General features: G+C 41.1%; 1 protein-coding gene across 6 annotated transcripts in view; it reads left to right on the forward strand.

Annotated features, from left to right (window-relative positions):
• LOC137434509 (protein Jumonji) overlaps window positions 1-14935 on the forward strand; it is a 181737-nt gene that overhangs the window by 88762 nt on the left and 78040 nt on the right. For 2 of the 6 annotated variants that reach the window (XM_068127601.2, XM_068127604.2), the window contains exons 3-5: window positions 5921-6083; window positions 7045-7198; window positions 13152-13354. In XM_068127601.2, the coding sequence (XP_067983702.1) occupies window positions 5921-6083; window positions 7045-7198; window positions 13152-13354 (520 nt within the window). The remainder of the gene's footprint in view (window positions 1-5920; window positions 6084-7044; window positions 7199-13151; window positions 13355-14935) is intronic. The other 4 variants (XM_078785615.1, XM_078785616.1, XM_068127605.2 and 1 more) reach the window with 3 other exon arrangements.

A 14935-nucleotide genomic window follows, 5' to 3' on the forward strand; every position in this document is an offset into this window, starting at 1 on the left:
GTGTTTTGAATTACATGGTGGTGAGGTGTTTTTAATTGGTGGTGAGGTGTTTTGAATTTCTTGATGGTGAGGTATTTTTCATTACGTGGTGGTGAGGTGTTTTTAGTTACGTGGTGGTGAGGTGTTTTTAGTTACGTGGTGGTGAGGTGTTTTTAGTTATGTGATGGTGAGGTGTTTTTAGTTACGTGGTGGTGAGGTGTTTTTAATTACGTGGTGGTGAGTTGTTTTTAGTTACGTGATGGTGCAGTGTTTTTAGTTACGTGATGATGAGGTGTTTAGTTACGTGGTGGTGAGGTGTTTTTAGTTATGTGATGGTGAGGTGTTTTTAGTTACGTGGTGGTGAGGTGTTTTTAATTACGTGGTGGTGAGTTGTTTTTAGTTACGTGATGGTGAAGTGTTTTTAGTTACGTGATGGTGAGGTGTTTTTAGTTATGTGGTGGTGAGGTGTTTTGAATTATGTGGTGGTAAGGTGTTTTGAATTATGTGGTGGTAAGGTGTTTTTAATTACTTGATGGTGAGATGTTTTGAATCACATGGTGGTGAGGTGTTTTTAATTACTTGATGGTGAGATGTTTTGAATTATGTGGTGGTGAGGTGTTTTGAATTACTTGGTGTTAAGGTGTTTTGAATCACATGGTGGTGAGGTGTTTTTAATTACTTGGTGGTGAGGTGTTTTGAATTATGTGGTGGTGAGGTGTTTTGAATTATGTGGTGGTAAGGTGTTTTGAATTATGTGGTGGTAAGGTGTTTTGAATTATGTGGTGGTAAGGTGTTTTTAATTACTTGATGGTGAGATGTTTTGAATCACATTGTGGTGAGGTGTTTTTAATTACTTGATGGTGAGATGTTTTGAATCACATGGTGGTGAGGTGTTTTTAATTACTTGATGGTGAGATGTTTTGAATTATGTGGTGGTGAGGTGTTTTGAATTACTTGGTGTTAAGGTGTTTTTAATTACTTGATGGTGAGATGTTTTGAATCACATGGTGGTGAGGTGTTTTTAATTACTTGATGGTGAGATGTTTTGAATTACTTGGTGGTGAGGTGTTTTGAATTACTTGGTGAGGTGTTTTGAATTATGTGGTGGTAAGGTGTTTTGAATTATGTGGTGGTAAGGTGTTTTGAATTATGTGGTGGTAAGGTGTTTTGAATTACTTGGTGAGATGTTTTGAATCACATGGTGGTGAGGTGTTTTTAATTACTTGGTGGTGAGGTGTTTTGAATCACATGGTGGTGAGGTGTTTTTAATTACTTGATGGTGAGATGTTTTGAATCACTTGGTGGTGAGGTGTTTTGAATTACTTGATGGTGAGATGTTTTGAATCACATGGTGGTGAGGTGTTTTTAATTACTTGATGGTGAGATGTTTTGAATCACATGGTGGTGAGGTGTTTTTAATTACTTGGTGGTGAGGTGTTTTGAATCACATGATGGTGAGATGTTTTGAATTACTTGGTGGTGAGGTGTTTTGAATTATGTGGTGGTAAGGTGTTTTGAATTATGTGGTGGTAAGGTGTTTTTAATTACTTGATGGTGAGATGTTTTGAATCACATGGTGGTGAGGTGTTTTTAATTACTTGATGGTGAGATGTTTTGAATTACTTGGTGGTGAGGTGTTTTGAATCACATGATGGTGAGATGTTTTTAATTACTTGGTGGTGAGGTGTTTTGAATCACATGGTGGTGAGGTGTTTTTAATTACTTGATGGTGAGATGTTTTGAATCACATGGTGGTGAGGTGTTTTTAATTACTTGATGGTGAGATGTTTTGAATTACTTGGTGGTGAGGTGTTTTGAATCACATGATGGTGAGGTGTTTTGAATTACTTGATGGTGAGATGTTTTGAATTACTTGGTGGTGAGGTGTTTTGAATTACTTGGTGGTGAGATGTTTTGAATTATGTGGTGGTAAGGTGTTTTGAATTATGTGGTGGTAAGGTGTTTTTAATTACTTGATGGTGAGATGTTTTGAATCACATGGTGGTGAGGTGTTTTTAATTACTTGATGGTGAGGTGTTTTGAATTACTTGGTGGTGAGGTGTTTTGAATTATGTGGTGGTGAGGTGTTTTGAATTATGTGGTGGTAAGGTGTTTTGAATTATGTGGTGGTAAGGTGTTTTGAATTATGTGGTGGTAAGGTGTTTTTAATTACTTGATGGTGAGATGTTTTGAATTACTTGGTGGTGAGGTGTTTTGAATTACTTGGTGGTGAGGTGTTTTGAATTATGTGGTGGTGAGGTGTTTTGAATTATGTGGTGGTAAGGTGTTTTGAATTATGTGGTGGTAAGGTGTTTTGAATTATGTGGTGGTAAGGTGTTTTTAATTACTTGATGGTGAGATGTTTTGAATCACATGGTGGTGAGGTGTTTTTAATTACTTGGTGGTGAGATGTTTTGAATCACATGGTGGTGAGGTGTTTTTAATTACTTGATGGTGAGATGTTTTGAATTATGTGGTGGTGAGGTGTTTTGAATTACTTGGTGGTAAGGTGTTTTTAATTACTTAATGGTGAGATGTTTTGAATCACATGGTGGTGAGGTGTTTTTAATTACTTGATGGTGAGATGTTTTGAATTACTTGGTGGTGAGGTGTTTTGAATTACTTGGTGGTGAGGTGTTTTGAATTATGTGGTGGTAAGGTGTTTTGAATTATGTGGTGGTAAGGTGTTTTGAATTATGTGGTGGTAAGGTGTTTTGAATTATGTGGTGGTAAGGTGTTTTGAATTACTTGGTGAGATGTTTTGAATCACATGGTGGTGAGGTGTTTTTAGTTACGTGGTGGTGAGGTGCTTTTAGTTACGTGGTGGTGAGGTGCTTTTAGTTACGTGATGGTGAGGTGCTTTTAGTTACGTGATGGTGAGGTTTTTTTTCGTTATGTGATGGTGAGGTGTTTTTATTTACGTGGTGGTGAGGTGTTTTTAGTTACGTGGTGCTGAGGTGTTTTTAATTACTTGGCGGTGAGGTGTTTTGAATTACTTGGTGGTGAGGTGTTTTGAATTACTTGGTGGTGAGGTGTTTTGAATCACATGGTGGTGAGGTGTTTTTAATTACTTGATGGTGAGATGTTTTGAATTACTTGGTGGTGAGGTGTTTTGAATTACTTGGTGGTGAGGTGTTTTGAATTATGTGGTTGTAAGGTGTTTTGAATTATGTGGTGGTAAGGTGTTTTTAATTACTTGATGGTGAGATGTTTTGAATCACATGGTGGTGAGGTGTTTTTAATTACTTGATGGTGAGATGTTTTGAATTACTTGGTGGTGAGGTGTTTTGAATTACTAGATGGTGAGATGTTTTGAATCACATGGTGGTGAGGTGTTTTTAATTACTTGATGGTGAGATGTTTTGAATTACTTGGTGGTGAGGTGTTTTGAATTATGTGGTGGTAAGGTGTTTTGAATTATGTGGTGGTAAGGTGTTTTGAATTACTTGGTGAGATGTTTTGAATCACATGGTGGTGAGGTGTTTTTAATTACTTGGTGGTGAGGTGTTTTGAATCACATGGTGGTGAGGTGTTTTTAATTACTTGGTGGTGAGGTGTTTTGAATCACATGGTGGTGAGGTGTTTTTAGTTACGTGGTGGTGAGGTGCTTTTAGTTACGTGATGGTGAGGTTTTTTTTCGTTATGTGATGGTGAGGTGTTTTTAGTTACGTGGTGGTGAGGTGTTTTTAGTTATGTGGTGGTGAGGTGTTTTAGTTACGTGGTGGTGAGGTGTTTTTAGTTACGTGGTGGTGTGTTTTTAGTTATGTGATGGTGAGGTGTTTTTAGTTACGTGGTGCTGAGGTGTTTTTAATTACTTGGCGGTGAGGTGTTTTGAATTACTTGGTGGTGAGGTGTTTTGAATTACTTGGTGGTGAGGTGTTTTGAATTATGTGGTTGTAAGGTGTTTTGAATTATGTGGTGGTAAGGTGTTTTTAATTACTTGATGGTGAGATGTTTTGAATCACATGGTGGTGAGGTGTTTTTAATTACTTGATGGTGAGATGTTTTGAATTACTTGGTGGTGAGGTGTTTTGAATTACTTGATGGTGAGATGTTTTGAATTACTTGGTGGTGAGGTGTTTTGAATTACATGGTGGTGAGGTGTTTTTAATTGGTGGTGAGGTGTTTTGAATTTCTTGATGGTGAGGTGTTTTTCATTACGTGGTGGTGAGGTGTTTTTAGTTACGTGATGGTGAGGTGTTTTTAGTTACGTGATGGTGAGGTTTTTTTAGTTACGTGGTGGTGAGGTGTTTTTAGTTATGTGATGGTGAGGTGTTTTTAGTTACGCGGTGGTGAGGTGTTTTTAATTACGTGGTGGTGAGGTGTTTTTAGTTACGTGATGGTGAAGTGTTTTTAGTTACGTGATGATGAGGTGTTTAGTTACGTGGTGGTGAGGTGTTTTTAGTTACGTGATGGTGAGGTGTTTTTAGTTACGTGATGGTGAGGTGTTTTTAGTTACGTGGTGGTGAGGTGTTTTTAGTTATGTGATGGTGAGGTGTTTTTAGTTACGTGGTGGTGAGGTGTTTTTAATTACGTGGTGGTGAGTTGTTTTTAGTTACGTGATGGTGAAGTGTTTTTAGTTACGTGATGATGAGGTGTTTAGTTACGTGGTGGTGAGGTGTTTTTAGTTATGTGATGGTGAGGTGTTTTTAGTTACGTGGTGGTGAGGTGTTTTTAATTACGTGGTGGTGAGTTGTTTTTAGTTACGTGATGGTGAAGTGTTTTTAGTTACGTGATGGTGAGGTGTTTTTAGTTACGTGGTGGTGAGGTGTTTAGTTACGTGGTGGTGAGGTGTTTTTAATTATGTGGTGGTGAGTTGTTTTTAGTTACGTGATGGTGAGGTGTTTTTGGTTACGTGATGGTGAGGTGTTTTTGGTTACGTGATGGTGAGGTGTTGTTGGTTACGTGGTGGTGAGGTGTTTTTAGTTACGTGGTGGTGAGGTGTTTTTAGTTACGTGGTGGTGAGGTGTTTTTAGTTACGTGGTGGTGAGGTGTTTTTGGTTACGTGATGGTGAGTTGTTTTTAGTTACGTGGTGGTGAGGTGTTTTTAATTATGTGGTGGTGAGTTTTTAGTTACGTGGTGGCGAGGTGTTTTTAATTATGTGGTGGTGAGTTGTTTTTAGTTCCGTGATGGTGAGGTGTTTTTAGTTACGTGATGGTGAGTTGTTTTTAGTTACGTGATGGTGAGGTGTTTTTAGTTATGTGATGGTGAGGTGTTTTTAGTTACGTGGTGGTGAGGCGTTTTTAATTACGTGGTGGTGAGTTGTTTTTAGTTACGTGATGGTGAGGTGTTTTTAGTTACGTGATGGTGAGGTGTTTTTAGTTACGTGATTGTGAGGTGTTTTTAGTTACGTGGTGGTGAGGTGTTTTTAGTTACGTGATGGTGAGGTGTTTTTAGTTACGTGATGGTGAGGTGTTTTTAGTTACGTGATGGTGAGGTGTTTTTAGTTACGTGATGGTGAGGTGTTTTTAGTTACGTGGTGGTGAGGTGTTTTTAGTTACGTGGTGGTGAGGTGTTTTTAATGATGTGGTGGTGAGGTTTTTTTAATTTCGTGGTATTGTGTAATTGTCCCAACCTTCCAGTCTGCTCCTCCCTCTCCCATATGTATGTGCTGAGGGCTTCATTTTTAAACGTTAAAAAAATATTCTTTCAACCTAAATTGTTTATAAAATGTAATATCACAAACGCAACAAATACATTTGTGCAAAGTAATTGTTTGTATTATGATTGGTGTAAATCATGACAACACAGCAACTCAGGTACAGTCATTAGCCTCAGCTAAAACAAGCCCGTTCCTCTGTAACGATGCGTGGCGAGCTGAGCCAAGCTAGTATATGTATGTGTGTATATATATATATATATATATATATATATATCTCAACTCTACAACTCAAACGTTATTTTTCTTTTTAATGGGAGGATTTTTTTTCATTCATTCAGGAATACAACAATGGGATTTTGTGGTGGGAGGAGCGCTACATCAAGAAGGCACTGTATCGTTCCCTGAAGGACTCTCAGCTAGCGAGACGTACTCTTGTTGGTTCAAATGGCGACTCCGACAGTTTGTCTCCCTCTGCGGAACACAGTCCCAAACTCCCCAATGGTTAGTCTACTTTTTGTTGTACCGCTCACCCATCCGTGCTTCTCCAGTCCACCCAGCACTTTGCCAGTCCATCTGACCCACTCTTTTTCGCACTGCAATGACTTGTGCTGGCCGTGTAGCCGAGTAGCTGACTTGAGGGTGTGCACACTCACCTATTACCTGTCTCATCTTGGTTCGAACCCCTGCCCAGCTGTATACGGTCACCTTTTGTTTCTCAGGCAGAACGTGGGCCTTGTTTCAGATTGAATGAACTTAAACGAGGTGCCACGTCTGCTAGTGTTGGTGGACATTCAAGATCCCACGGTGTCATTCGAGAAGAGTTGGCGAGCTATCAACGGCACACTGAACAAATTCGAAATTCTTTCCCTGACCACTACTGTGAAGGCGTGTGATATGTAACCACCCATTGTGATCCTTGCCATGAGGCTGGAGACGTGAGCCAGAAAGAGACGTGACCCATAATCATGTATTTCCTGCTGTAATGCATGTGATGAGATTCAAGATGCTGGCAGGTGGGGACAAAATGTTGAACAGCAAAAGTTAATGAAATTCCTGGTCAACAAAACGTCATGCTTTTATGAATACAGCTGCTCGGTATGGTGGTGATTGATTGGTCGTCAAGGATTTGTACAAATTCCCTAAAATAAATATCGATGTTAAATTTAAACCATCTCCATCTTTAACCATCTTTAACCATCTTAACCACCATCTTTAACACCAGAGGCATTCCATCTGGGGACTTTGAGATGCATTTTAATAAGAAAATTTTCCAAAAAAGATATTTCTAAGTAACCTTATGCCATCCTCTTACGAATGTTACAATTTCTATCACAGACTGTTCAGACCAAGGAGGGTGCCTTTGGAATTTATGGGGTTTTTTTTGTACTATTAATTCAAATTCTTACGTTTTACTTGAGGGACCACTTTTTATGATTGTGTGTGCTTAATGGTGCTTGGCCAGCAGGCCTTGTTTCTGAATGTCTGGATGCAAAAGTGGAAAAAGAACTCGAGGACAACAGGAGACTCCTGCCTGCTCTGGCACGGCGGAGACTCGAGAAAGTGCGTGAGGGCAGCCCCACTCCCTCTGCCACCGACGACCTGCCTTTGAGAAAAAGGTGAGTTTGCAGTGAAAGCTACCGAAGAATATAATGTCCTTGATGGATAATATAATGGGGATGAAGACTGGATGGGGCTGGGGAGACGCATGGTGTTTGGATGGCTCAGCTGTAGTCAGTTGTGTTGAGAAACATGACATTATCAATACTGTGTTCTTTCTTTCTATCCATGACATGCAGTTCAGATGGTCCAAGTTTTGATAACATCTCAAGTCAAAAAGAGTCTTTTATCTGACGCATTTTATTAGAAACAAATTAATAACAATTTAATCAGAAATGAATCCATAAAATATGGAACGTATTTCACACAAAATACCCATCTGAAGCATTGGAAGGGCACTGGCCTGAAAAAGACCATGTGTTCTCGACAACCATTTTACATCTCTTTTCTGATAAGTTTGGGTTGGACTAAGTCATCTATGTAGGAGCCAGGGGAGAGGTTGGTAGTGGTGGTTTGTGAGGTGTTTTGTCTGTCTCTCCTTCTCGCCCGCCATCACACTTCCCTCTCGTCTGCTGTCGCCGTCACTCCTCCCTCTTGCCCGCCGTCGCCGTCACTCCTCCCTCTCGCCCGCCGTCACTCCTCCCTCTCGCCCGCCGTCACGCCTCCCTCTCGCCCGCCGTCGTACCTCCCTCTCGCCCGCCATTGCCATCACTCCTCCCTCTCGCCCGCCATTACCGTCACTCCTCCCTCTCGCCCGCCATTGCCGTTACTCCTCCCACTCGCCCGCCGTCGTGCCTCCCTCTCGCCCGCTGTCGTGCCTCCCTCTCGCCCGCCGTCGTGCCTCCCTCTCACCCGGCGTCGCTCCTTCCTCTCGCCCGCCCTCGCCGTCACTCCTCCCTCTCGCCCACCGTCGCTCCTCCCTCTCGCCCGCCGTTGCTCCTCCCTCTCACCCGCCGTCGTGCCTCCCTCTCGCCCGCCGTCACGCCTCCCTCTCGCCCGGCGTCGCTCCTCCCTCTCGCCCGCCGTCGCTCCTCCCTCTCGCCCGGCGTCGCTCCTCCCTCTCGCCCGCCGTCGCGCCTTCCTCTCGCCCTCCGTCGCGCCTCCCTCTTCCCCAACCCCTTTCACACCGCCCACTCTCTATCGCTATCACTTTGGGACTCATTGTTTATTGCAGGCTTTAAAAAAAAAAGGATTTGCATTAATTAGAAAATAAACAAATACGGCCATTGTATGGCTCTCCTTGCGGTGCCTGCTGAAGCATTTATTCCAGCATATCATGCGTGCATGTGTTGTCAGCAAATTCAAATTTGCCATCACCTTTTAAATGAAATGGATGTATCATCTTTTCCATTGAAATATGCCTTTGCCTCATGTTTCCTGAAAATGCCTTTGGAAATGCTGCTCACCTATTCTGTTCACCTATTCTGTTCACCTATTCTGTTTACCTATTCTGTTTACCTATTCTGTTTACCTATTCTGTTCACCTATTCTGTTCACCTATTCTGTTCACCTATTCTGTTCACCTATTCTGTTTACCTATTCTGTTCACCTATTCTGTTCACCTATTCTGTTCACCTATTCTGTTCACCTATTCTGTTCACCTATTCTGTTCACCTATTCTGTTCACCTATTCTGTTCACCTATTCTGTTCACCTATTCTGTTCACCTATTCTGTTCACCTATTCTGTTCACCTATTCTGTTCACCTATTCTGTTCACCTATTCTGTTCACCTATTCTGTTCACCTATTCTGTTCACCTATTCTGTTCACCTATTCTGTTCACCTATTCTGTTCACCTATTCTGTTCACCTATTCTGTTCACCTATTCTGTTCACCTATTCTGTTCACCTATTCTGTTCACCTATTCTGTTCACCTATTCTGTTCACCTATTCTGTTCACCTATTCTGTTCACCTATTCTGTTCACCTATTCTGTTCACCTATTCTGTTCACCTATTCTGTTCACCTATTCTGTTCACCTATTCTGTTCACCTATTCTGTTCACCTATTCTGTTCACCTATTCTGTTCACCTATTCTGTTCACCTATTCTGTTCACCTATTCTGTTCACCTATTCTGTTCACCTATTCTGTTCAGCTATTCTGTTCACCTATTTTGTTCACCTATTTTGTTCACCTATTCTGTTCACCTATTCTGTTCACCTATTCTGTTCACCTATTCTGTTCACCTATTCTGTTCACCTATTCTGTTCACCTATTCTGTTCACCTATTCTGTTCACCTATTCTGTTCACCTATTCTGTTCACCTATTCTGTTCACCTATTCTGTTCACCTATTCTGTTCACCTATTCTGTTCACCTATTCTGTTCACCTATTCTGTTCACCTATTCTGTTCACCTATTCTGTTCACCTATTCTGTTCACCTATTCTGTTTACCTATTCTGTTTACCTATTTTCTGGTCACCTTTATGTTATTGTGTTGTATTAGATAGATATGTGTTGCTTTGCCTTCTTTCCTCCCTCTCCCTCCACAATGTGCAAAGTATTTTCTGTCCGGAATGGAAATAGAGGAATACGTAAGAAATATGATCAGTATCAAATATCCTAGCGTATGCCCACATATGTAGCGTGATATTTAAAAAAAAAGTTGTGGACGAGTTGACAAAATTTGGTGCCTGAGTTTGTTAGGTGACAAGAACATGCCAATTACATTTTGGTTCAGGTCTGAATCCAGATCCGGCCTATCAGTGGGATACAAAACGTAAACTGTTCAGCCTGACGGAGGTATGCGCTCTACCGAGTGTCATTCTAGTTGCTACTTCAATGGCCCCAATTATTTTCTACCTTATTGTGGGGTCGAACGGAGAGTTTTTGGCTCAAGTATGTCACCAACTGGCTGGCCGAGCCTGCCATTTGAGTACTATCGGTTAAAATGCGTGTGCACTTGTCATCACAAGCTGGACTCAATTTCTCTCATGTATAAACGTTTTCCTTCAATATTGCGTATTTGACCTTCCCTAAATTTTCGCAGATTATTCACTTGCTTGTACCTATATTCAGTAATGATGACATGAATGGCCGACATTTGAGTGTGGTAACTTTGCCCACATTGTTTCCCTTGGAAGGCTTGGGGACGTTTTTGTGGTTACGCTGGAGGGTAGCCCATCACGCCGCCATGGTTGCACGTGACTCTTGTTCCACTCGGTGAAATTACGTCCTGGGCTTATGGTGCTTGCTTTGCGAAGCACACGTATCGACAGATTGGTTTTTTGTACTATTCTGAAAGTGCAAAGAACATGTTACTTGGCTGACGAAGATTCCTCCCATCCTTCCATCCCTCTATCAAATAATTCCTCGTTTACAAATTCACCAGAGTAGTGCCAAAAAGTGCTTTGGTGTACTTTGTTGAACGTTTGACCTTGGTACACATAAATATAAACAATTTTATGACCAAAACTAGAACAGCACTTGGCAGAGAGCATTCCTCCGCCAGGCTGAACAGTTTACGTTTTGTATCTCACTGATCTCAATCGGATCTGGATTCGGACCTGAACCAAAATCTAATCGACTTGTTCTTGTCACCAAACCGACTCGTCCACCTAGTTTTGTTACAACTCGTTCACAAGTTTTTTAAACATGTTATATTTCATTTTTGGCCTCTTCTCTCAATGGTAAAGAATCACTTAAAAAAAAAAAAAAAAATTTAAATTATTGTATCCAGATCTTCACCAAAATCGAATTGATTTGTCGTTGTCACACACTCAACCTGTCCGCCAAATTTTGTCCAAATCTGTCCACAACTTTGAGATATTCTGCTCACAGACAGGGGTGATAACATAACCTCCCTCCACCTTAGCTGGCAGAGTTAAAGAAGACGTCATTGTTTTTTCGAAAAAGCATAAATTAGGAAGCTATTCTGTGAATGGAAGATTTGACTGTTCGAGCCATCAACAGTTAAACCACATTATCAGACCCTTTCTGTTTTCTGCCATCTTTGTCTCTGTTGCTGTACTTTTTTATTATTATCTCGCATCAGCACTTGAGGCATAACAATCTCAAGCTGTTCAAGTAGTGTGTCAGTGTGTGTCCGTGTGTGTCCGTGTGTGTCCGTGTGTGTCAGTGTGTGTCCCCTGGGGCATGATCCTTTATCTTCGCTCATCGTTCTCCTTTTGTTCTCACACTCCATGGTGGGAAATGAAAGCTTTTGCACACTTGAGTTTGTTTTGATGGGAGTAAATAGGAAATAATAACTTAAGCAAATAACAGCACGTTTTTAATTCGCCAAGCGCCCAATTCCCGACTGCCCCTTAAACCAGCACACAATGAACATTAAATCTTAATTTTAAGTAATGCTGCAATACAAAGAATGAGGTCATGGTGATGGGTATGAAAGAGCAATAGCAGTGTGGGTGAACACAACAACTTCAGATGAGGCTCCGGCAAGGGAAGTGGTATTCTGGAACGTGGTCCAGCCTCTGCTTTAAGTTGTCCGATGTGGCACCAAGCTGCGAAGCTTGGTCCAGCGCAGCGGCAGCAATAAAACAGATGGTGAAGCCACGAACAGGTGCTCTTTTTTTATTACTCGACTTCTGAATCCAAATAATTCTCATACCAGCTGTCCACTGGTTGGCAAAGTAACCTGTGTGTGCTGCCTTGTATAACTGCATGAGCGTTGGGCAGTCCATGCCACAAAATATACCCACCTCTCCCTCTGTCATGCATGGTTGGGAGGGGTGGGGAGTTAGCTTGTGTCACTCAACAATATGGCAGGGTATGGTTGTATGACTAAGAGGGGTGGAGTAGGAATGATGATACAGGAGCTTGTGGGATTTGGGTTATTAAATACAACCTGTCTGGCATCAATAAGTCACGCACATAAAAAGGCGGCTTTTCACGTCAAAGCTGGGCAGTGCATATTAAAAAATAAATCGGCAATTCCTTCTGAAACAGGTACACGGGCACCCCCCACATCCCTCTTGGTCCCGTTCACGTTGCAGACAAGAATTGCTTGTTGCTCAGCATCCAGAAAGCTTGTAAAGACAAGAAAATTCACCAAAAGTTAATGCCAATGCAGCATCCAATTATAGTCCAAGTGGCTTGTGAAATCACTGCTCCTCCAAGGAAAAGGGAAATCGCTACAATAGGAAATTGGAAGAAAAGAAACCTCTTAAAACACGGGTCGAAAATGATAAATGATAAGGAAGAAGATGAGGGCAAGAAACAATTATCTTCCACGTCAGGAAATAAATCGCCTCGTAATTTCTTTGACGAATAAAAACCCGAACCCTAAATAAATCTTTGAATACAAAGACACCAATGCTTGGTCGTTGGGACGTGGGTAAGGCAAAAAGTGCAACATCATTTATTGGAATCCGCACAAAGATGAGGTGCATTAATGACGATGGCAAAAGTTGACTTTTATCTACCTTCTGCATGCTATCATTTACACATTTTTAGGTTATCTCATCTCAATTTTTGAAGACATGAACTTGTAAAATCAGTCGTGATGTCCAGATGTCTGTTCGTCCGTCCGGTCATCTGTCCGTTAACTTTTTGCTATTTTTGTTACCCCATCCTTATCACCTGGCTGATTGTTCTGAAACTTGACAAATTAAACTTGGCCTTCGATTTTTCGATTTCGGAACATGGGGACTCCCAGGTGGGGTTACCCCTCAAACTTTGTATTCCCTACACCCTTGTTCACCAACCGATTGCTCTGAAACCTGATACAGCCCTTCTACTCGATGATCCGCAGGACTGCCCGTTCTTAGGTTTTTCAATTTTGTATCTGGGGATCCCAGATGGGTTTCCCCCAAATCAGCAGTGGTCTGAACTGCAACCTTAAGAGAAGACAGTCAGCCAACTCTGGGCTATTTTTTTAAAATTTAAGTTACAGCATGAGCATTTACACAGTGTATTTTTCCTGATTGTATTATTTATTTATTTATTTTGGTAAGAAATGTGCATTCATCATTTCTTCCTCGATATTTGGTGCCATATCTGACAATGGGCTTCAGTCACTATGCTTTCAAGCAGTACTTTTTCCTCCACCAGACCACGCTTGCACGCCCAGAGAAAGTTTGCACAGTGCCTGCCTAATAGTCCAAGTACGACGCCGGTCAAGGTTCCCGATACACCCTCTACTGCCTCCAGCAGATTAAAGGACTTCTCCAGCAAGAGGCCAAAAACTGAAGATTTCCTCACTTTTCTCTGCCTTCGAGGTGATTTGGTGACGACGACCTCCTGTTATACGAAAGGTTTTTTAATTTTTTTTTAAAATTTTCTTGACATCCTTGTTCTTTAACTTTTTTAATATATGGCATTCAAATTACTGTCTTTTTCTTTGCACAAAACCTTTGCTTGAGCTTTGCTGTGGTACCTTAAACATTGCACTCACTTTGGTCATGCTAATGAATATTGACGATAGTATGCCGAACTGCACTTGCTGGATAAATTGGTCCCATTATGCTTGATGTATGATCCATGAAGTACCACCACCAGGGTTGGTAGCTCCTGAACCAAAATCTTGACTTATTTTTTTAAGGATCCATTTATCTGCATCGTGGTGGTGTCATGGTGTGAACTAATTATTTTAGCCGTATTCCCAGCACATTTATCTGCAGGTTTGCCTAAAGCTTCCATCCTTACTTCCATGAATAAAGTATTGGCATTTTGAAACATACCACACGTACGCTTGCACACGCACATACACACACCTTAACATATCCTTAACATGTTCTATAATCCTCTCCAGTACATTTCTCCCAACTTTGTATTGAAATTTTAATTGTTCTGAAAACTTTTATTGAGTAGGAATGAAAAGGGGTGTTGTCCGCAAAAACTTCAATGATTTGTTAATTGTACTTTAATTTTAATAGGTGTCTGCAACCATGTTCGACCATGTTTTGGAATACTGTGCGAGGCTCTCGCAAAAGTATTTTTTTCTTCTACCCTCACCTTTCCCCTTTATTCGCTTTTAAATTTATTTTCTACACAACCTCTTCAGTGATCGACACAAAACTTTCAACATAGGAGTTTCTACCCATGGAGAATGTTTTGACAAAGTTGCATAATGATTGGATGGAAAATGTGGCCGGCGTTCCAAAAAGTCAGGTTTCTGTAGGCATGGGTACAGGGCGTTTGGCGTATCAGGAATAAACGGCCTCGAGCGAACCTGTCGCCATGTTTGGATAGTCTTTATCAGTTGTCTCAACTCGATGTTGTTTTCGGTTGATTGTTAGCATTGCTGTCATTGTCGTGTCCAGTCGATGGCTTACTCAAATTCACTTTTGAATCGATATAGGGACATGTTGCAAGCGGGATTTTGGTGGTTTTCCGGTACCATGACTACCTCTAAGAGTTTTGAGAGATGTGGGATTAATCATATGTGGAAGCCTCTTGGGAAGGGCTTGAATACTAATTTGCACCACTTGTTCATATGGGACTCTGTTCATGTGCAATAATTTCTGGGCAATAATTATAGGTTTTGGAGAATGAGCTTTGGCATTGTTGGGCTCTTTGTGATCCAGGATTTCATCTATTTTTTTTTGTCTGTGAACACTTATAATTCATTTCATTTGAAACATATTTTGAGTCAATGACGACAAGTATCATATATTTTTTTTTCTGAATGCTTTGCATGTTTGTGTAAAGAAATGTTTGTTTGGAAATATATTTTTACGGCGTAGCCCATTGGGCAAAGCCATCTAGAACAGTGTTTGTCCGTCTGTCCGTATGTATGTATGTATGTATGTATGTATGTATGTATGTATGTATGTATGCGGCGTCTGACTCTCCACACTCCGCCATTTCGATTTATATGCCGTTCATGCCGAACA

Source organism: Myxine glutinosa, chromosome 10, assembly GCF_964187855.1.
Source record: "Myxine glutinosa chromosome 10, kmMyxGlut1.1, whole genome shotgun sequence".
Taxonomy (NCBI): Eukaryota; Metazoa; Chordata; class Myxini; order Myxiniformes; family Myxinidae; genus Myxine; species Myxine glutinosa.